Source organism: Hyla sarda, chromosome 6 (genome assembly GCF_029499605.1).
Source record: "Hyla sarda isolate aHylSar1 chromosome 6, aHylSar1.hap1, whole genome shotgun sequence".
NCBI classification, from domain to species: Eukaryota; Metazoa; Chordata; class Amphibia; order Anura; family Hylidae; genus Hyla; species Hyla sarda.
Genome location: NC_079194.1, coordinates 210,045,000 through 210,066,414, shown reverse-complemented (window position 1 = coordinate 210,066,414; position 21,415 = coordinate 210,045,000). Strand labels below are relative to the sequence as shown.

The window sequence follows — 21,415 nt, the reverse complement described above, 5'->3', positions numbered from 1 at the left end:
TGAGCTGCACACATTGCTTGTTACGGTATATTGAGTCTTGATGTTTATTAGGTTGGCTAAGATTGTGTACCCTATACAGTATAGAGTCTGTAGAAAAAGGGGGGGGGGCACCATACTCTATTGGTCTATTGTGGTTAACCAATGTGCTTAGAGGTGTCAAATTCATAATTAGTCCTATAGTAGAATGATAATTGTATTTATTATTTTGAAATATACATATATTGTTCATCTAGATCAGTGGACATCCACATATTGGTACCACTATATGCACTTGTAATAGAAATAACAAATTGGGAAGTCAACCTGAGGCCTTTAGACAACAGAGAGACTTGAATACTTTCCATACTTTATATGCAATTTAGGTTTGTATAGTAAGTCAGTAAAGAGAAAGGCAGCTTCTTTAAGCAATAATGAAAACAGTATACCCTACCTTTAAGCAAATGGTTATTTTACTGTTAGAGAGCACTTCAGAATTGTGTAACTACATTACAAAATATCAAGTGCTTCTGTCCCCCCAATATGCTTCCGTTAAGGTAGGTTTACATATTATATTATATCCCCACCCACCCCCCCCCCCCCCAGAAAAAAAAAAAAAAAGGTGAAAAACATACTACTGGCGACACTTTATTTTTGTGAAAGCATGGTATCCAGTTAGCTAAGAATCAATAAGAAAATCTGAAATGTCATACCTGCATGGCATTTTTGTTTCTGTTTTCCCCTTCTGGTGTTTTTGGGTCACTAGCTATTTTTTTTAACAAAACATGCTGGCTATCATATTTGGTGTTTCTTCTTCCAACAGAACTTTATAGGATGTAAAAAAAAGTCCTAGAGAAAAAGCGATGTAAATGTGTGTGGCATTCCCCCCCATATTTCCTTAAATGACATGATAAGAATCATGTGACTTGTAAAGAGAAAAATGTGTTGTGCTGAGAGCACAATATGCAAGATTATGACATAACAAGTTGGGTGTAGCTAGGTCTTCTACCTAGGATGGCCTGGCTCTTCTGGTCATCAATAATATAGGAACCTATATCTTAAAGAGAATCTTACAGCTGGTTCACTTACACTAAACCCAGGATACTGGCTTATAGTGCATGGGAAGAGCTGTAAAATGACGGGCCACTTACTTAAATCTGTTTCTTAGGTACAGTGTTATGGTAGAAAATAGCTTTATTCCTAATGCGCCCCAGCGCACATTGGAGTTGGGGAGCCGGCTGGCTGAGCTCACGTGCCTCATCTGTATTCTGCCATGGCCCACCTCCCGCTTCATTAATTCAATTCTCACGTCACTAGGATGTTAGTGTTGGCGAAGGGAGGTGAGCACTCTGCTCTCTGAGCAGAGCCCATGTGTCGCTGACATGGAGTACCCCGAAATCGGGTGGTGTGGGTAAAAAGACGCGCTCTCCTCCGGTACTTAACAACCTATGGATAGGGGATAAGTTGTTAAGTACCTGAGTTCCCCTATAAGCCATTCTCCCTTGTTGCATAAGCCACAGGGAGTGTCTAAAATATATAAATGTTTTTTACATAAATGTATATAAAGATGTTTGAAGATGCACCAAATTAAACCAAAGAAAACAATATAAACAAAAATCTGACTTTAACATATTTTTATGGAGAGTAGGAGTAAACTAGAGTAGCTAGAGGAAACCACGTCCTCAAGCCTCCACCTTTATCCTCGTAGACACTTATCGACTGCTGTAAAGCTCTCAATAATAGTGTTTAGAGCTGTAACAGAAGAAAGTAGCTAGCAGGAGTGCATGGTGAAATGTCTCTCCCCTCCTATGTCTAAGCATGCTTCCTTTTTTGCATACTTCTATTTACTTTTGCTCTTAAAGGAGTAGTCCAGTGGTGACTCAGTGGTGAGCAACTTATCCCCTATCCTAAGGATAGGGGATAAGTTGCAGATCGCGGGGGGTCCGACCGCTGGGGCCCCCTACAATCTCCTGTACGGAGCCCCGACAGCCCGCGGGAAGGGGGCGTGTCGACCTCCGCACGAGGCGGCGGCCGACACGCCCCCTCAATACAACTCTATGGCAGAGCCGAAGCGCTGCCTTCGGCAATCTCCGGCTCTGCCATTGAGATGTATTGATGAGATGTATTGAGGGGGCGTGTTGGCCGCCGCCTCGTGCGGGGGTCGACACCCGCTATCTCGGCGGAGAGCCAGGGCCCCGTACAGAGAGATCGCAGGGGGCCCCAGTGGTCGGACCCCCCGCGATCTCAAACTTATCCCCTATCCTTAGGATAGGGGATAAGTTTTTCACCACTGGACTACCCCTTTAACTGTCTGCTGAATCTCCTTCGCACTTTACTGCAATGCAAGTCCGTAGAGTATATTGATTTTAATAAACATTGTATGAGGCCAGTTCTATATTTTGAGCAACAAGCATACAAATTATAGCAGCGTCTAAATATACGGGATCCCCTACTATAAGCATACAAATGGACCTTCAAATAAAACATCACATATGTCAGAGCTATTCTTTGTATAACTGACAAACCATTGCAGTGGGTAATGTTGCCATGCTCTATAATGTTAGTTTGCCAGGCTCATAGCAAAAAAACAAAAAATTCTAAGAAAATTCTCTACACCAAGTCATCCGACAGATTATAACAGGGTCCGGGAGAATTTGCACATGCTTTCTGAAACAGCTGCTTTGCATATACATTACAGTGTAGATAGTCTGAGTGCAGAATAACACATAAAAGTTTATTTTACATACCAGCACGTCCTCAAGCCTCCACCTTTATCCTCGTAGACACTTATCGACTGCTGTAAAGCTCTCAGTAAGAGTGTTTAGAGTTGTAACAGAAGACAGTAGCTAGCAGGAGTGCATGGTGAAATGTTTCTCCCCTCCTAAGTCTAAGCATGCTTCCTTTCTTGCATACGTCTACTTACTTTCGCTCTTAACTGTCTGCTGAATCTCCTTCGCACTTTACTGCAATGCAAGTCCATAGAGTATATTGATTTTAATACACATTGTATGATGGCTTTATACACACCCCATGACATTCTATGGTGCCTCCATGAGCAATGTTTTAGGAACACGTGTTGCAGATTCACTGCAGATTTTAAGCAGCAGATATTGTTTCAAAGGCAAAAGTGGATCCAGCTGGAAGAGAAATATAAAGGAAGGTTTCTATACTTCTCCGTTACAGCTGGATCCACTTCTGCCATTGGCACATTGTCTGCTGCAAAAAATCTGCAGTGTATCTGCAACATGTGGGAAAGTATACTCGCAATCTGGCATGTTATGCTACACTGTATGATTTCTGTAATATGAAAAAAAAGTATTAGCCCATAACAGTCTATGAACAAAAGATTACAACTAAGCATGTTTATCTGGCTTTATCTGGCATGTTTGTTTGGATTATATAAAATTGTTAGCCATTTAAATATGTAGCATAAACTGTGTACAAAATAGACATTGCTCTGACTGATGTGTTTATTTTAAAAATACAAACAGCGTAGTAAATATCTTACTCCCGTCCCAATTCATTATCAGAATGTATACACTAAAGTAAATCAAACAAAGTCAATCAAACACTTCATAGTTCTCCATTATTAGGTGGTTGCCCAAGCTTATATAACCATTGCAATTAACATAAGTTCCCACCCTCACTAGGGAGGTGTTCTTAGCATTGGTATACCATATCCCCTTAACTCCTTAACGACAAAGGACGTATATGTACGTCCTCCGCCGGCTCCCGCGATATGCCGCTGGGTCACGCGGTGTCCCCGCGTCACATCGGGTCGGTCCCGGCGGCTATCAACGGCCGGGACCCGTGGCTAATACAGGACATCATCGATCGCGGTGATGCCCTGTATTAACCCTTCAGACGCGGCGTTCAAAGCTGACCGCCGCGTCTGAAATGAAAGTGAAAGTAACCCGGCTGCTCAGTCGGGCTGTTCGGGACTGCCGCAGTGAAATCGCGGTGTCCCGAACAGCTTACAGGACACCGGGAGGGCCCTTACCTGCCTCCTCGGTGTCTGATCGATGAATGACTGCTCCGTGCCTGAGATCCAGACAGGAGCAGTCAAGCGCCGATAACACTGATCACAGGCGTGTTAATACATGCCAGTGATCAGCATGAGAGATCAGTGTGTGCAATGTTATAGGTCCCTATGGGACCTATAACACTGCAAAAAAAAAAGTAAAAAAAAAGTCTTAATAAAGGTCATTTAACCCCTTCCCTATTAAAAGTTTGAATCACCCCCCTTTTCCCATAAAAAAAAATTAAACTGTGTAAATAAAAATAAAAATAAACATATGTGGTATCACCGCATGCGTAAATGTCTGAACTATAAAAATATATAGTTAATTAAACCGCACGGTCAATGTCGTACACGTAAAAAAATTCCAAAGTCCAAAAAAGCTTATTTTTGGTCACTTTTTATACCATTAAAAAATGAATAAAAAGTGATCAAAAAGTCTGATTAAAACAAGAATGGTACGAATAAAAACTTCTGATCACGGCGCAAAAAATGAGGACAAAATTGAAGAAAAAAATTCATTTTGTAACTTTTGGGGGCTTCCGTTTCTACGCAGTGCATTTTTCGGTAAAAATTACACCTTATTTTTGTTCTGTATGTCCACACGGTTAAAATGATACCCTACTTATATAGGTTTGATTTTGTATTACTTCTGAAAAAAAATCATAACTACATGCAGGAAAACGTATACGTTTAAAATTTTCATCTTCTGACCCCTATAACTTTTTTATTTTTCCACGTATGGGCCAGTATGAGGGCTCATTTTTTGCGCCGTGTTCTGAAGTTTTTATCGGTACCATTTGTATTGATCAGACTTTTTGATCACTTTTTATTCATTTTTTTGTTATATAAAAAGTGACCAAAAATACACTATTTTGGACTTTGGAATGTTTTTGCGCATACGCCATTGACCATGCAGTTCAATTAACAATATATTTTTATAGTTTGGACATTTACGCACGCGGTGATATCACATATGTTTATTTTTATTTACACAGGTTTTTTTTTGTATGGGAAAAGGGGGGGGGGGTGATTCAAACTTTTATTAGGGAAGGGGTTAAATGACCTTTATTAACTTTTTTCACTTTGTTTTTGCAGTGTTGTAGCTCCCATAGGGGACTATTACACTGCACACACTGATCTTTTACCCTGATCCCTGCAAAGCCATAGCTTTGCATGGATCAGCGTAAGGCTAGGTTCACACTACGTTTTGTAACTATGGTTCCCGTATACGGCTGGCAGGAGGGGGGCGGGGCTTAATTGCGGCGCCCGCACTCAGCCGTATAGGGTAACTGTATTTAATGGATGTCTATGAGCCGACCGGAGTGAACCGCAGCCCTTCGGTCGGCTGCTTTTTCGGCCGTATGCGGTTTCCCGACCGCAGGCAAAAACGTGGTCAACCGCGTTTTTGCCTACGGTCGGGAAACCGCATACGGCCGAAAAAGCAGCTGGCCGGAGGCTGCGGTTCACTCCGGTTGGCTCATAGACATGCATTAAATACGGTTCCCTTATATGGCTGAGTGCGGGCACCGCGATTAAGCCCCGCCCCCTCCTCCCAGCCGTATACGGGAACCGTAGTTACAAAACGTAGTGTGAACCTAACCTAATAGGGGGTTGATTGCTCAAGCCTGTAGCTCAGGCTTGGAGCAATCATACGCCGATCGGACGCGACGGAGCAAGGTAAGGGGACCTCCGCTCGCATCCTAGCTGATCGGGACATCGCGATTTTATCGCGATAGTCCCGATCAGCCCGACTAAGCTGCTGGGACGCATGAGAAAAAAGCAAGACAAAATACAGAAGTGTTTCAATGCATGTCACAGAACTAGCAACCTGTGTCTATTTTCTGGTGGGTCTATGCGCACTCCCAAGCCAAGCAACACTATGAGGAGGAAATGCCAAGACAAACATTGGCTTACGTAAGGGAACGCCCCTTCCTCCTCCAAAAATGGCAGGGACAACAAGGAGCAAGAAAGGGGATTTGCAAACAGAACAGTTGCCAAAATGTGGTGAAAAACACACAAACATGCTTGTTAAGTGTTGCTTGGTGAGTGTATATGAACATATTTGTATTTGTATATTATATATATATATATAATTTTAACTGAAGAAAGACGTTTTTTCTCATTAGAATTAAATGACAGAATGTACATCAATTTCAATTTGAAGGTAGATTTGTTGGTGTCATGTGGTGCTGAAGGTATTTCAACATGTCAATAACATAGGCTTCACTTGGTACTGACAGAGTTTTCGTTAATCCAGGATGTTAGGTTAGTGTATTACAGCAGTGCTCCTGTAGCTATCTTGTGGGTACACAGGGTATTCTCTGCAAGATCATTATGATGGATATATCTGTTGCAGAGGTAATGTTGTGTTCACATCTGTATTAGAGGCTCTGTTATAGATTTCAGCATCATTTGGTAGGATATGATAGAAAGCATAACATGAAATGCAACACTTTTCTTCCTGTAAAATAAGGGACACCACAAAACCTGATGGACCCTATTAACAATGTGGTGCCTGGCACCAATGGTGTTTATCATGCTATGGATCTGGCACACTGTCCTTTTCATTTTTCTGCTTCTTTTACAGAGTGTAAAAATGGCATTAAATGATGTAGATGGCAGTACAACCTACCGGAGTGCTCTATTCCATAAAATGTAGTTAATATTTTGTGGTAACTTTATGTTTTATGATTGTTTGTAACATTTAACAACACTTCAGAATGTATATTATACACAATGGATATTGTCTAGTTTTTATGCCAGCTGGCACAGGCAGAAGACTTTGTTTAGACTGTATAAAACGTAACTGCATGGTAAACACCCAGATTAAAATAAAAGGGAAGAAGAACTATCACTTCCTCCTTTTTTGCAGCTTTTCAAGTCAGCAGCTTAAATACATTCCGGCCGGTTCCTGGAGGCAAACGCACTCTGAGCTTTGGTGATGACAAATGAATTTGTATGTAGAATATCTACCGCAAAAGGTATGTGTCACAGTGTATGATCTCTCCTAATGTTGCGTCACAGCTTTATTATCTCTCAGTAATATGTGTTATATTTTTTTATGTATTGTACGTGAAAGTAGAACTTTGCTTGTAGTTTAAGAGAGTATTATAAATACATGAATCATTTTGTGTGATTCACCAGGCCATAGTTTAGAATAATCGCATTCTGTTAAATTTTCTTTCAGTGAATCTTAATTTGTAAATTAGATTTTTTTATGCAATTTAATGATTTGCAAAATAGCCCAAGACCGAGTTTTTAGATTGAAAAAAAAAGAACAACTGCACGCCACACGTATCTTATGCAAGAACTATTTTATGAGTTTTATTTTCTTTAAAAAATGAAGATATTTCCATGCGGCTCGTATAATCTTTTAATAATAGATTTGTGGCCAGAAGAGACCCTCATTGCATATAGATCATTCTCATTTCATAGGTGATACCAATATTAGTGTGTTTCGGTCATGGGGACCTTTTTCAACAGGTATCTAGAGGTTAGTAATAACAAGAATTCAAGTGCTGGTATAACATGTAAAAATAGTATCACGCTGCACAAAACAATCACATGATATATATATATATATATATATATATATATATATATATGTATATACCGTATTTTTCGTCATATAAGATGCTCCGGCATATAAGACACACTCAATTTTAGAGCAGAAAAATCTAGAAAATAAAGATTCTGAACCAAATACAATGTAAAGTATAGGACTGTGATCTTCAACCTGCGGACCTTCAGATGTTGCAAAACTACAACTCCCAGCATGCCCGGACAGCTGTTGGCTGTCCGGGCATGCTGGGAGTTGTAGTTTTGCAACATCTGGAGGTCCGCAGGTTGAAGACCACTGGTATAGGAGGTAATACTCACGTGTCCCCCCCCGCTCCAGACCTGTCACCGCTTGTCACCGCTGCTCTGGATGTCGCCCTCCATCGCTGTCGCCACGTCCCCGGGGCGTCCCCGTCGCTCCGGAACGTCTCTGCTGCCCGGTATCCTCGCTCTCCGTCACCGTCATCACGTCGCTACGCACGCTGCTAAGCACGCCGCTATGCACGCCGCTATGCACGCCGCTATGCACGCCGCTATGCATGCCGCTCCTATTGGATGACGGGACGGCATGCGCGACGAAGTGATGATGACAAAGGAGAGCGCTGGCCATGCAGGGGATCCGGGCACGGAGCAGACACCGAGGAGGCAGGTAAGGTCCCTCCCAGTGTCTTGTAAGCTTTTCGGTGTGGCAGTCCCGAACAGCCTGACTGAGCAGCCGGGTTAGTGTCACTTTCACTTCAGCTTTGATCACCGCGTCTGAAGGGTTAATACAGGGTATCACCCCGATCAGTGATGTCCCGTATTAGCCGCGGGTCCTGGCCGTTGATGGCCGCAGGGACCACCGGTTTTAATGTGTATTCCCCAGTTTTGGGGAAGAAAAAGTGCGTCTTATACAGTGAAAAATACGGATATATATATATATATATATATATATATATATATATATATATGATTAATGCTAAAAATTAAACAAGAAATTGTATAGTCTATGTTAGGCATGGTTTAATGAGATATTAGTAAATAGACATAATAGTGCATAAAATGTAGTAAAATATAAAATTACAAGAATTGTTCAAATGATCCACCAACAGGGTCCTTGTGGGTGTCTAAATAAACACTTATTAAAATAAGTACGTTAAAGGTTAAATCACCACACTGAAATTATACAAAATAAAAATGCAACACGGGGTCTGAGATAAATAAAACAAAGTGGCCCACTGTTATGGCAGTCTAAAAAAACTCTTAATCAGTCCTATAAAAAAAAAAATGAGAACACCTATTGTTCATATATGTCATGTATTTAGATAAAATTGCATGCTGGCAAATAAATAATTCCTGTGATAAAGACAAGCGCGACTGGTGGCACCTTAATGTCCTGCTCGCTCTCCTGGGATTCACAATGCAGTCCTGTAAATAGAGAGAGTGTGGTACAATGTACCGCTCACCCTTTTAGTATACACGAGTCCTCTGTGGCTTTTGTACTCTAAGCGGCTACAAGCGAGGGTGGAGACCTCAACGTGTTGTAGAAGGGGTTCTCACTGAGTCCGGATGAGGATGCAGTAGTTACAGCAGAGGAGCAATGTGGTGCAGATGGATCAGTGCAAGTCAGCGCCTGCCTTGTGAGGAATATATATATGTATATATATATATATATATATATATATATATATATATATATATATATATATATATATATAGCAGGAGAGCAGTACAACCAAATAGCAGAAAAATAAATTGGTGCAATCAGCCTGTTGGCCCGGGTCACTGGCCCAATAATCAGATAAAGAGAAGATGACTCAAAAATGGGTGAAAAAAAAAATGATGGTAGCTTTATTCTATACTCAAATACAGATGCAACTGCAAAGGCAGCCGAGATTTTTCATCTGTATTTGAGAATGGAATAAAGCTACCATCACTTTTTTTTCACTAATCTTTTGAGTGCTGCGGTCATCTTCTTTATATACAGTGGTCCCTCAACATACGATGGTAATCCGTTCCAAATGGACCATCGTTTGTTGAAACCATCGCATGAGAGAGAAGCACCGCTTCCGGAGTATAGACATTCAAAAAAGGCCATTAGCACGTCACGGTCTTCCCTTCTTGGGGGGAATTCTGGCTTGGCATAAAATCCCAATCATCCTAATCAATATTCTACAAGCTGAATATAGAACTGTATCAGATACTAAAATGAATCAATGATAGGCATAATGTCTAAAATGACCCCCTGTGGCCACTTAAATATATTCATAATCTATATAAAATACCAATATGATAGCATTAGAAGAGAAAAAGAAATAAAAAGGTGTCTTCTAGAATAATAACATTTTTAAATGGTATCATGTAAAGGATTTCTATTCAGTTTTGACATCATGTAAGTTACAAACTTAGAACAAAATTGCTGCTTAGTCCCTTGACCTTTATTCACATAAAACTTTATGGCCCAGATTTATCAAACTGTGTGAGAGCAAAAAATAGCAACCAATCACAGCTCAGATAACGAGTTCTGGTAAAGTGAAAGCTAAGTTGTGATTGGTTGCTGTGGGAAAATGGGGGGATACATTATTGGTCAATGGTTCCCAAGTAGTGTGCCTCCAACAGCATGCTGGAAGTTGTAGTTTTGCACCAGCTGGAGGTACTCTGGTTGGGAAATAAATTATGACTGCCCTACCTCAGCCTGGATGTCTATGGATAGAGGGCATAGCTCAGATTAGTGGGGCATATTACCACCTTCAGCATATCCATAACTGACAGCACATACATGCAATGTGCAATGTAAACAGTGTCTGACACATAAAGATAGAGAGGGAACATAGTCCTTATTAAACCTTTATTGATATAGAAAGGATTGTCTTTTATGATATGGTGACTCATTTTTTTATTGTCTCATTTCGAGAAGCATAACTTTTTTTTTTTTTTATCTTTCCATGTAGCTATATGAGGGCTTCTTTTTTCAAGGTTGAGCTACATTATTAATAGTGTATATGTAAGGCACATATAATGCATTGACATTCAATTATGAGTTTTTGTGTCATCATATTCCGAGAGCCATAACTTTTTAATGTGCATCAAGTTCAACCTATTACCCTACTGTATTGATCCATAGAAAGCCATGCCCCCTATGAGACAGATGCCAGTTGCCCCATAACAAAGGAGAAATGTATTTCCAACTCCAATATAGCAATAAGAATAATCCCCATAAATCAAATATCCATAACTTGTAATATTATATTTTCCAGAAAGACATCTAGCCCCCCTCCCCAAATGTATTTAATTAATCCACCATTACAACATCATGAAGAAGAAAGTTCCATAGTTTCACTGCTCTTACAGTAAAGAATCATTCTTTCCTCTAGACATAGAGGATACCCCTTGTCATGGTTACCGGTAGGGATGAGCGAATAGATTCTGACTAATCCGTATTAGTTACGAATTTCAGGAAAAATTCAATTTGTAACGAATGTGAATATTACCGTGATTCGATCACACAAATCACTTCATTAAACTCCATTTAGTGCGGTTTAGGTTCCAGGGCATCGAAAATGGAAGATCCCCATGTGGGGACATGGGGCAAGGAACTCTGGGAAGGCAGGAATGCAAGGCAGGAAGGCAGATAGGTGGCATGACCCTGTATCACATGCAGCTTGCAGCCTATCAGCAGTCAGACACCCCTGTGTCACAGCCCTATATAATCGGCAGCCATCTTGCGGCCAGTCACATCAGCATTCTGTTGCAGAGAGAGAGGGACAGAGAGCAGTGTGTTGCACAGAAAATAATTTTTACAGCAGCAATTCACCTCAAGCCCAAATCCAGCCTAGAAGCACTGATAGGGAAGGGAGAGAGAAAAGAGAGAGAGAGTGCAATTGTGGGTGTATTACAGCAGTGATTCACATTAATCCCAAATCCAGCCTAGAAGCACTGATAGGGAAGATAGAGATTGAGAGAGAAAGTGCAATTGTGGGTGCAGTCACTGTGTGCTGCAGCACTGCTATGCAAAACAACTGAAAAGCTAATAGTAGCCAGCCAGTTAGGGTGAGCAGAGTACTAAAAGCTTTTTGTCCTCTATGAAGTGTTACCTGTGCGTACATCTAAGGGGTGTACCATTTTGTTCCTGTTAAAGTCTCAAGGGCCTAGATACTGTGAAAGGCTAGCCAAAAGTACACACCCGCTGGTGTTGTAGACAAATACTGTTTTAAGCATACTGGAGCGCATTGTACTCCCCTCATAAGTGCATTCCACATGCATACATCTAAGTGATGTACCATTTTGTTCCTGTTAAAGTCTTAAGGGCCTAGATACTGTGAAAGGCCAGCCAAAAGTACACACCTGCTGGTGTTGTAGACAAAAACAGTTTTAAGCATAGTGGAGCGTATTGTCCTCCCCTCATATACGCACAAATGAGTGGAAGAGGCCTAAATTCATCAGGCGCAGGCAGAGGTCACAGCAGACTAGGGGTGAGTGGCAGCAGGAGTCACAGCGAGAGGCCTGAGCTCATTCTGACACTATATGGTCTCCTCATGCTTCAGACACCTCCAGGCTGTGTCATTCAGCCACTATATGGTCTCCTCATGCTGCCGCCAACTCCATGCTGTGTCATTCAGCCACTATATGGTCTCCTCATGCTGCCGCCAACTCCAGGCTGTGTCATTTAGCCACTACATGGTCTCCTCGCCACCCATTCCAGACTGTGCCATTCAGCCACTATATGGTCTACTCATGCTTCCACAACCTCCAGGCTGTGTCACTGTACCCCCGTGTGGTCTCCTCGTGCTGCTGGTACATTAATTATTCAGCCACTATATGGTCTCCTCATGCTGCCGCCACCTCTACACTGTGTTATTCAGCCACTATATGGTCTCCTCATGCTGCTGCCACCTCCACACTGTGTCATTCAGCCACTATATGGTCTCCTCATGCTGCCGCCACCTCTACACTGTGTCATTCAGGCACTATATGGTCTCCTCATGCTGCAGCCACCTCCACACTGTGTCATTCAGTCACTATATGGTCTCCTCATACTGATGCCATCTCCAGACTCTGTCATTGTGCCACTCTGCGACAGTGATTCTAATAGCGATGCCTCTAATCTGCATGTATTATTTCACTAACCCAACACACATCCTATGCATGTTACAGCAAGACAAAGTGTTCTACACCTCTATTGAGGCTCTCTGTAGGCCAGAAATAGCCGTTTGTAATAGAGATTTGTTTTTCGGAAAATTCAGAAAATTGGCCAAATTGCATTTTTTTTAAATTCACTCATCTCTAGTTACCAGCCTAGGTATAAAAGATCACTAGAAAGATCTCTGTACTGTCAATTTATATATTTGTACATTGTGATTAAATCCTCCCTAACATATTTTCTCCAAACTAAATAATTATCTTAAACACTTTTTATCCTGTTTTTGTTAAACAAAGGTAACAGAAAATAGCAATTCTGGAATTGCTTTTGTGTTGTACAGTGTTCGCCATGTGGTATAAATCACATGATAATGGTGTCATGTGGATAAATACAATAATAAAACTAAAACTTTTGGTCACTATGAATTCAGAAATGCCAAATTATCAGCAGGGTTTCTTATTGTTTATATATAAAACAAAAAAAATACAGTACCTTGGGGTCTATATATATATATTAACATTTTTTTTATATATATATATTTTTATATTTTTTTATAGCATTGCAGACATCCCACTGTGTTAGAACTGGTGGCCAGTGGCTGATGGAGGGGCCACTTAGATGCTACAGCTGCTATTGACTGTGACATCTAAGGGGTGAAAGGCTAACATCAGAGCTATCTCTGCTCCTGGTGATTGAAGCAGAAACCATCTTATATTGTAGCTGATTCGTGTTGCTCCTGAACCCTCACTATTATCGGGCTGTACATGTACAGTGGTTTTAAGTGTTTTACTCCAGTAAAGGAAACTGGCAGTAAGGCACTAAGTAAATTAGGCAATAACTGGATCATGGTAATATTAAATGATTTTTATGTTCAGTTTCTGAAACCAGCTATAGCCCATCATCTGATGGATATTACATCAAAAACAAAAAAAAGAACACATAGATTAGGACCATTTTACGAATCTTTGTGTTCCTTCAATAACAAACCTCTTCACAATGATTTAAGATGTAGGTTACACATCTTTTTTTTTGTCCTGTCAAATACACCTGGTGCACATATTTGTCCCATTTATAATGAATTTGTCCTGGACTTTGAACATACTACTATATATTTAACTTGTCAGTTATGAAAATACAAAGGATGGGTCTATTCACACATACAGTATCCTGCACATATTTGATTTTATGCTGCAAATTTTTATGTAAACTAAATGGTTGAACATAGCTTCAAATTTGCAGCTTCAAATCCTGCAAATCAAATATGTGCAAGATACTGTATGTGTGAATAAACCAGATAAGTCGATTCTCGTGGGTTTTGAAACACTTGCAGACTATAAATATTGTATTAGCACTGGAATTATTGTATTTGCCTGGTCAATATTACAGGTATTACAACCCAGGCCTTTTCAGGGTCCAGTTCAAAATATGATTGACATATGAAGATACCATTAGTCTTGTCAATGATTTATTTGAAATTATTTTGTCCTAAATTCAGGATTAAAAGACTGAAGCCTCCAAATAAGTGTTAAAACAATACAGGATTCACTGCTTGAGGAAGCAAACAATCCTAAGCTTCTAAACAAATAGGAAACAAATGAAGTTCTTAAAGTGAAGGTCAGACAGTAACTGTCAATATGAATGATTGCTCCAATGAAGATAGTGAAATACCTGATTCCCCAACCTTACCAGAAGAAGCAGAACATTCTGAGAGGAAAACAAGTGTAACAGATGGGGCCAAAACAACACAAAGTGAAAGCTGTGCTTCAAACAAAAAGAACATGCATGCCGAAGGCTCCCAAGAAGATGGTCAAATGATAAGTCAACCTTCACCAACCTTAGCAGAAGAATTGGAACATACCAAGATTAAAGCGAATAAAACAGATGAGGAAAATGGTCAGGTAATAAGTAATTCACCAACCTTACCAGAAGAAGCAGGACCTATACAGAATGAAGTAAATGAAACAGGTGAGGAAAATCCACAAATTAGCAACCCCTCAAATGGTCTACGTTTACACCTTTCTTTGTTGTAATAATGTAGTAATTCCATAGTCTGTTTATTTCTATCTTCTAATGATTGTGGGAGAATACCTCTGTAGAGTCAGGCAAACAGTCGTCAAAGACAAGGACATGGAAGTAATGTTTGGGCTTCTCATTCTGCTTGTTATGCTAGAATCTTCCCCATCTATATAGGTGACTTACTACCAGCCACCCAACAAAACACATCAACAGTCATGTGTCACACACATTAAAATGTCTCTGTCGCAGAAAGGACTTCAATTCTCATCACTGGTACAGGTCTCTCACAGCCTCCAGAAACCAGTTGTCATCAGCACTTGTGCTGATTTGGGCCTAACCCTGGACTTTCCAAGAAGGTAATAAAAAGGCCACACTACCAACCTGCTGTTCATTTTATAAACATCCAGGCTAAAAAAAAAAAAAAGACTTTATTAAAGTCCTTGTCAGCTATGATCTGTTAGGGAATTAACTATTCATGAATTCCTCATATGTAACCCATCTTTCTCTGGATGGGCTTCCCTATGACAGATACCTTGGGGGAATATTGCCATCCAAAACCACCATTCCTGTCACTGTCTTACACCATTTTTTGCTTGTCTAAAGTTGTCCATATGAAAACTTCAGTTAATATTGGATTCTTGTTTCAACAAATTCTGGGTGAACACATTTGAATATGTTTCATAGCAAAGGGAAAAGTATGGCAATTCCATACTGAATAAGAAGTACCTTTTTATAGAATGTGCTAGGAAAGCTTCTGGTGAGGCCAAGTGAGTGTCATTTTGTCCTCTGTTGGGGTAGATAAAAAAAACACTTTGAATTTCAAAGTAAAAATAGCCTGAAACTAAAGTCAGAAATTTGAAACACTCATTTCTCATTGTAGGTAAAATTAAGATATTTAGGTCATTTTCCATGTTTTATTTGTAGGAGACAGTCCTGTATGCTACCATCATCTTATGACTACAAAAGAACTTCAGCTTTACTGGGAGAAAGAGAAATATGAAGGAAAACCAGTCAAACTACTTTTTCAGATCCAGTCCACCCGGATAGCTGAGGACTTTCTTTCTAAGTTTGTGGTAAGGCTGTGTAAATAAATGCCTGTAGATGACTATAAAGCAGGGTGTGGTGTGCTGCACACATAGGGGGAGATTTATCAAAACCTGTGCAGAGGAAAAGTTGCCCAGTTGCCCATAGCAACCAATCACATTGCTTCTTTCATTTTTCACATGCCTTCATGAAAATGAAAGAAGCGAGCTGATTGGTTGCTATGGGCAACTGGACACGTTTTCCTCTGCACAGGTTTTGATAAATCTCCCCCATAGGGCTCCTGACTAGAATGGAGAGGGCTTAGTGAATAAGCTTGTAGGTGTTAGAATGTGACTCTTTTAGAAATGACTGCTTTGTGTTTCCTGAATTCTTTTCGAAAGAATCAAAATAATACTTTGTCTGACTTCTGATAATGCAATTTAATAACATGGGACAATCTGAGTGTTAGACCATTGTTAGGCTATGTTCACACAGTAGGATATTTGTGGAATGTACCTCCGGAAAACATGGTCGGACATTCCACGAATCTCGGGGTGCTAGGACTGCTCAGAAATACGTGGTTCTCGTAAACAACAATGCATTTCCTAATGTATTCCGCTGAATGAATTGATTAGTAAATTCTTTCGGGGGTTGGTTTGGTAGATGTTTCCAGTGCTGAAATTCCACCATGTGCATGGAACATATTGAAAACGATGGGACTCTGCTGCAATAAAATTTCCAAGCAGAATTTTTCTGCAGTTTTTCGCTATTTCCATGGGTGGTTTCATAAAGTATAGTGACAGCAAAATGTCATAATTTGTTTATGTGAGAAAACTCCTGTTGATAGTACAATAGAAAATTTCTTTTGATAACAGTTTTGGTATTTCACATAGCATGTCCACATTTTTTTGTGTTTTTTTTTTTGTCACTTTTACTTTAAAAGACTTTTGACAAGCCAAATATTTTGATCTCTGTGGGTGCTGAGACCCTATGGACAAGTATGTACAGTATGTATCATAGTGGCAGACAATACGGCTGCTATGGGTCCCTTGAAGAGACAGTGTCCCATTCTGAATGATCTGTTCCTTTTTCTATTGGTAAGAAACTGCAGAACTTCTCTTTCCAGGAAACTATATTGCCAGCAAATTAATGAAGGAATTTATGGAAAGCAAGGGGAAATAAACACCAAACTTTTCTATCCTAGGAAGCAAAATCAGACGACATATTAGGAGACCCATTGCAATATTTGCTATGGGCCCGCTTTCTTCCATGTACGCTACTGCCCACTGATCCCTAGAATGAGATGGGAGCACTGTTCTCTTCATCTTGCTTAAGCGCTTTTCTTGTTGTATTGCTTGTCACTAAACAAGACAGATACATACTAAGTTTATGCAGCCCATCTTAGGAAGTAATGAATGAGATGGGGAGAGAAAAGCTTAGTTATGCTTAAGTGGTTGTTAAGGATGTTTGACATGTATTTTTAACCTATAAAAGTTTTTTTTTAATTAAGTGACAGTGACATTTTAAAGGGGTACTCCGCCCCTAGACATCTTATCCCCTACCCAAGACATCCGGTGCACAGAGCGAAATTCACTCCATGCTGGATGACTGGCGATGCGTGGCCCCACTCGTGACGTCATGTCCATGCCCCTTCAATGCAAGTCTATGGGCCGTCACACCCCCTCCCATAGACTTGCATTGAGGGTTAGTGGCTGCGACATCACGAGCAGGGCATGGCCATGACGTCACAAGCCACAATGCTCTAAACGTACGCCGGATGCAGCATGGAGATTGTGGGAGTCCCCAGTGGTGGGACCCCCCACGATCAGACATCTTATCCCATAGCCTTTGGATAGGGGATAAGATGTCTAGGGGCGGAATAACCCTTTGATTTATACAACATATCACCAATTCTCTGGACCAGTTTTCTTCTTCTGATTTGTCTTGTTCATTGTTACTGTATATTTCAATAAAATAAACCAATTCTTATTTACAGCTGTACAAGATTGTAATAATCAAAACAGGAAGTTTTGATGGAAAGAAAGTCTTTATTGAGAGAAGATACTCTGACTTTGAATGCCTTCACAGGAATTTACTAAAAGACTTTAAGGAAGAAATGGAAGATGTAGTATTTCCTAAAAAAGTCTTAATGGGAAATCTTACTGAAGAGATGATCAGCAAGAGGATGGTGGCACTTAAAGACTATCTTGGTGAATTATATGCTATAAGATGTGTAAGAAAGTCCCAGAAATACATAATGTTTTTCATTGAGCCAGAACTGATAGAAGGATATAGCTGTATACGAGGAGGACAGTACAGTACAGCGATAGGGATCTTTCAGCAAGTTGTTTATCTACAAGAAAAGTTGGTTGAACATTGTCCAACTTTACTGGTGCCAACTTTGTGTGCATTAGTTGTATGCCACAGAGATATGAATCAATCAGAAATGGCTTATGAAGTTGGGATGAAAGCAATAGAACTTCTGGAGAAGCACACAATGCACAAATATTATGTGCCACTATTAGACGCCTTGATTTCATTGGCTTATAAAACAGGCAATGACTACATGACTTTACGGGATAAATTACAGATGTACGAAATGAAAGTGAAAAGAACATTTGACTTTGAAACAGTTACTCTGAAAGAGCTTGTAGTACAAGTATATGTTAAGGATTATTGATTCAATTTTAAAGTTTATGAAAAATTTTTCTTATATATATATATATATATATAACAAATAAAATCTTGCAGTTTTTACTCTGACCACCAGACTTTGGCGTAGGCTAACCCATCTTGCTTTAAGTTGATAACTTTTTAGCAATCATCTCATCAAAGGATGGATTACAAGAGCTGCGCTCGCTTCATAGGCTGTAACTGATGGCTGCTATCAGCAGCTGCACACTTACTGTCAATAACAGAGAACAAGGATATCGCTGTTCTCATTCGGTAACCTCCTTATTGCTGTGATCAATTACAGTCATGGCACTTGTGCACCCAAATGACTGTCCCCCTATCCGATCGGCACCCTCGCAACATGTATATGAAGGTCTGATTGGTTTGTTTGCCCCCCCAGATGTCTGCTAACCTCTCTGTGTGGGTCCTAGGTCAGGTCTGCTGATGCAGCCTGCTGGGGCCAGGCTCTATCTGTATATCACCAATAACACTGAGGAATGCTATGCAATAGCATAGAATTATTCAGTGTTAGCAGTCTAGATATTGCATGTAAAAGTCCCCTTCAGGACTGGTGCAAGGATTTTTTCCACCCTAGGCAAAAGCTAATTTTGCCACACGTTGACTCCGCCCATTAGCCAGCCCTTTGACAAGCCCCACCTTATACTGGGGTGACATACTGTAACAAACCTCTTTCTCGTGCTGCTGGATGAGTAAGTGATTTGGATGCTGGTTATCTAGCTTTCTTGCAGCAGGCAGTCCGGTGCCCCCCATTTAAGAAGGCGCTCTAGGCAGCTGCCTATTTTGCCAATAGGCAGAGCCGGCCCTGCCTGGATGGACTTAACCCCTTAAGGACCAATTTTATTTTAGCATTTTCGTTTATTTCTCCTCACCTTCTAAAATCCATAACTCCTTTATATTTCCATCTACAGACCCATATAAGGGCTTGTTTTTTGCGTGACCAATTGTAATAAAACCTCTCATTTTACCATAAAATGTATGGCGAACCCAAAAAAAGTTTTAGGGAGGAAATTTAAATGAAAACCATAATTGTGCACATTTTGGAGGGTTTTGTTTTCACACTATACACTTTACTGTAAAAATGACATATGTTCTTTATTCTTTGGGTCAATACGATTAAAATTATACCCATGGCTAGATACCTTTATATTTTTGTACCACTTTAAAAAATGCAAAAACTTTTTGTACAAAATCCGTAATCTAAAATCGCCCTATTTTGACCACCTATAACTTTTTCATTTTTCCATATATAGGGCAGTATGAGGGCTAATTTTTTGCGCTGTCATCTGTACTTTTTATCGATACCACATTTGCATATATAAAACTTTTAGATAATTTTTTATTAATTATTTTTTATTTTTTACATTTACGCCGTTCACCGTACGGGATAATTAACAATATTTTTTTAAAGTTCGGACATTTACGCATGCGGCGATACCAAATATGTTTATAAAAAAAAAAAGCTTTTACGCTTTTTGGGGTAAAATGGGAAAAACTGACAATTTTCATTTTTATTGGGGGAGGGAATTTTTCACTTTTTTTTACTTTTTATTTTTACATTTTTCAACTTTTTTCACACTTTTTATGTCCCAATAGGGGACTTTCTATAGCAATCCTTTGATTGCTAATACTGTTCAGTGTTATGTATAGGACATAGCACTGATCAGTATTATCGGTGATCTTCTGCTCTGGTCTGCTCAATATCAGACCAGAGCAGAAGACCCCAGGAGATGGCCGGAGTCAGGTGAGGGGACTTCCGGCCACCATGCTGGATGATCGGATCGCCGCGGCAGCACTGCGGGCGATCTGATCATCCATTCAAAGTACCGCACTGCCGCAGATGCCATGATCTGTATTGATCACGGCATCTGAGGGGTTAATGTCGGACATCCGCGCAATCGCGGATGTGAGCCATTACCGGCGGGTCCCCGGCTGCTGCTAGCAGCCGGAACCTGCCATGTATGACGCAAGCACAGTTCCGATGCTCACGGTCATACACAGGACATAAATGTACGTCCTGGTGTGCGAAGTCCCGTCAAACCAGGACATACATTTATGTCCGTGGTCGTTAAAAAGTGTAAATAAAATAAATTTAAAAACAACACATTTTTGGTATTGTAAATGTCCGAACTATTAAAAAATAATGTATATGACCCTGTACGGTGAATGGCAAAAGAAAAACAAAGACCAAATTTGCTGATTTTTGGTAGCATCGCTTCCAAGAAAAAATAAATCATAGATATGCGCAATCATGCTACCAATATAACCTTCAAATTAAGGTGCAAAAAAGTAGGGGGAACATACTGCACCTAATGTGGGGGAAACTATGCTGCCAACCTTATGTGGGGGAAGCTATATTGCCAACCTTATGTGGGGGAACATACTGCCAACCTAATGTGGGGGAACTATACTGCCAACCTAATGCGGGGGGAACTATACTGCCAACCTAATGTGGGGAAACATACTGCCAACCTAATGAGGGGGAACATACTGCCAACCTAATGTGGGGGAACATACTGCCAACCTAATGTGGAGGAACTATACTACCAACCTAATGTGGGGGAACTATACTGCCAACCTAATGTGGGGGAACTATACTGCCAACCTAATGTGGGGGGAACTATACTACCTACCTAATGTGGGGGAAACTGTGCTGCCACCTAATGTATGGGGAACTGTGCTGCCTACCTAATGTGGGGGGAACTGTGCTGCCAACTTAATGTGGGGGGAACTATGCTGCATACTTAAAGGAGTAGTCCACTGCCCAAGCATTCGGAACATTTTGTTCCGAATGCTGGGTGCGGGCTGCGGGGGTCGACACACCCCCTCTCATAGACTTGCATTGAGGGTGTGTGGCGTGAAGTCAAGAGGGGCATGGGCGTGACATCATGCTATGCCCCCTCAATGCAAGTCTATGGGAGGGGGCTGATTGACCACTGCACGGTACTCTGATTGTTTCCCTCCCGAGAATAGACTCTGGATCCGCCCCTGGGTGGTAGTAGTAGCAGCAT

At 40.6% G+C, this 21,415-nt stretch overlaps 2 protein-coding genes across 2 annotated transcripts in view; one reads left to right on the top strand and one right to left on the bottom strand.

Moving 5' to 3' along the window:
* NOD2 (nucleotide binding oligomerization domain containing 2) overlaps positions 1–15,473 on the bottom strand; it is an 83,553-nt gene extending 68,080 nt beyond the window's left edge. The window contains exons 1-2 of the mRNA XM_056526359.1: positions 15,417–15,473; positions 14,598–14,612 (exon numbers count right to left, since the gene is read on the bottom strand). The gene's annotated coding sequence lies outside the window, so the exon portion shown is untranslated. The remainder of the gene's footprint in view (positions 1–14,597; positions 14,613–15,416) is intronic.
* SNX20 (sorting nexin 20) lies at positions 6,847–20,038 on the top strand. Its single transcript, XM_056526360.1, has 4 exons — positions 6,847–6,978; positions 14,170–14,639; positions 15,615–15,763; positions 17,710–20,038. Exons 2-4 carry the CDS (start codon positions 14,309–14,311, stop codon positions 18,391–18,393), a joined length of 1,164 nt encoding a protein of 387 aa, XP_056382335.1. The 5' UTR covers positions 6,847–6,978; positions 14,170–14,308; the 3' UTR covers positions 18,394–20,038.
* The last annotated feature ends 1,377 nt before the right edge of the window (positions 20,039–21,415 follow it).

Excerpts from the sequence above, each read along its gene's own strand:
- SNX20 (XM_056526360.1), top strand. The coding sequence starts at position 14,309 with ATGAATGATTGCTCCAATGAAGATAGTGAAATACCTGATTCCCCAACC. Across the intron at positions 14,640-15,614 it reads GAATGAAGTAAATGAAACAG|GAGACAGTCCTGTATGCTAC; the intron begins GTGAGGAAAATC and ends TTTTATTTGTAG. Across the intron at positions 15,764-17,709 it reads ACTTTCTTTCTAAGTTTGTG|CTGTACAAGATTGTAATAAT; the intron begins GTAAGGCTGTGT and ends TCTTATTTACAG.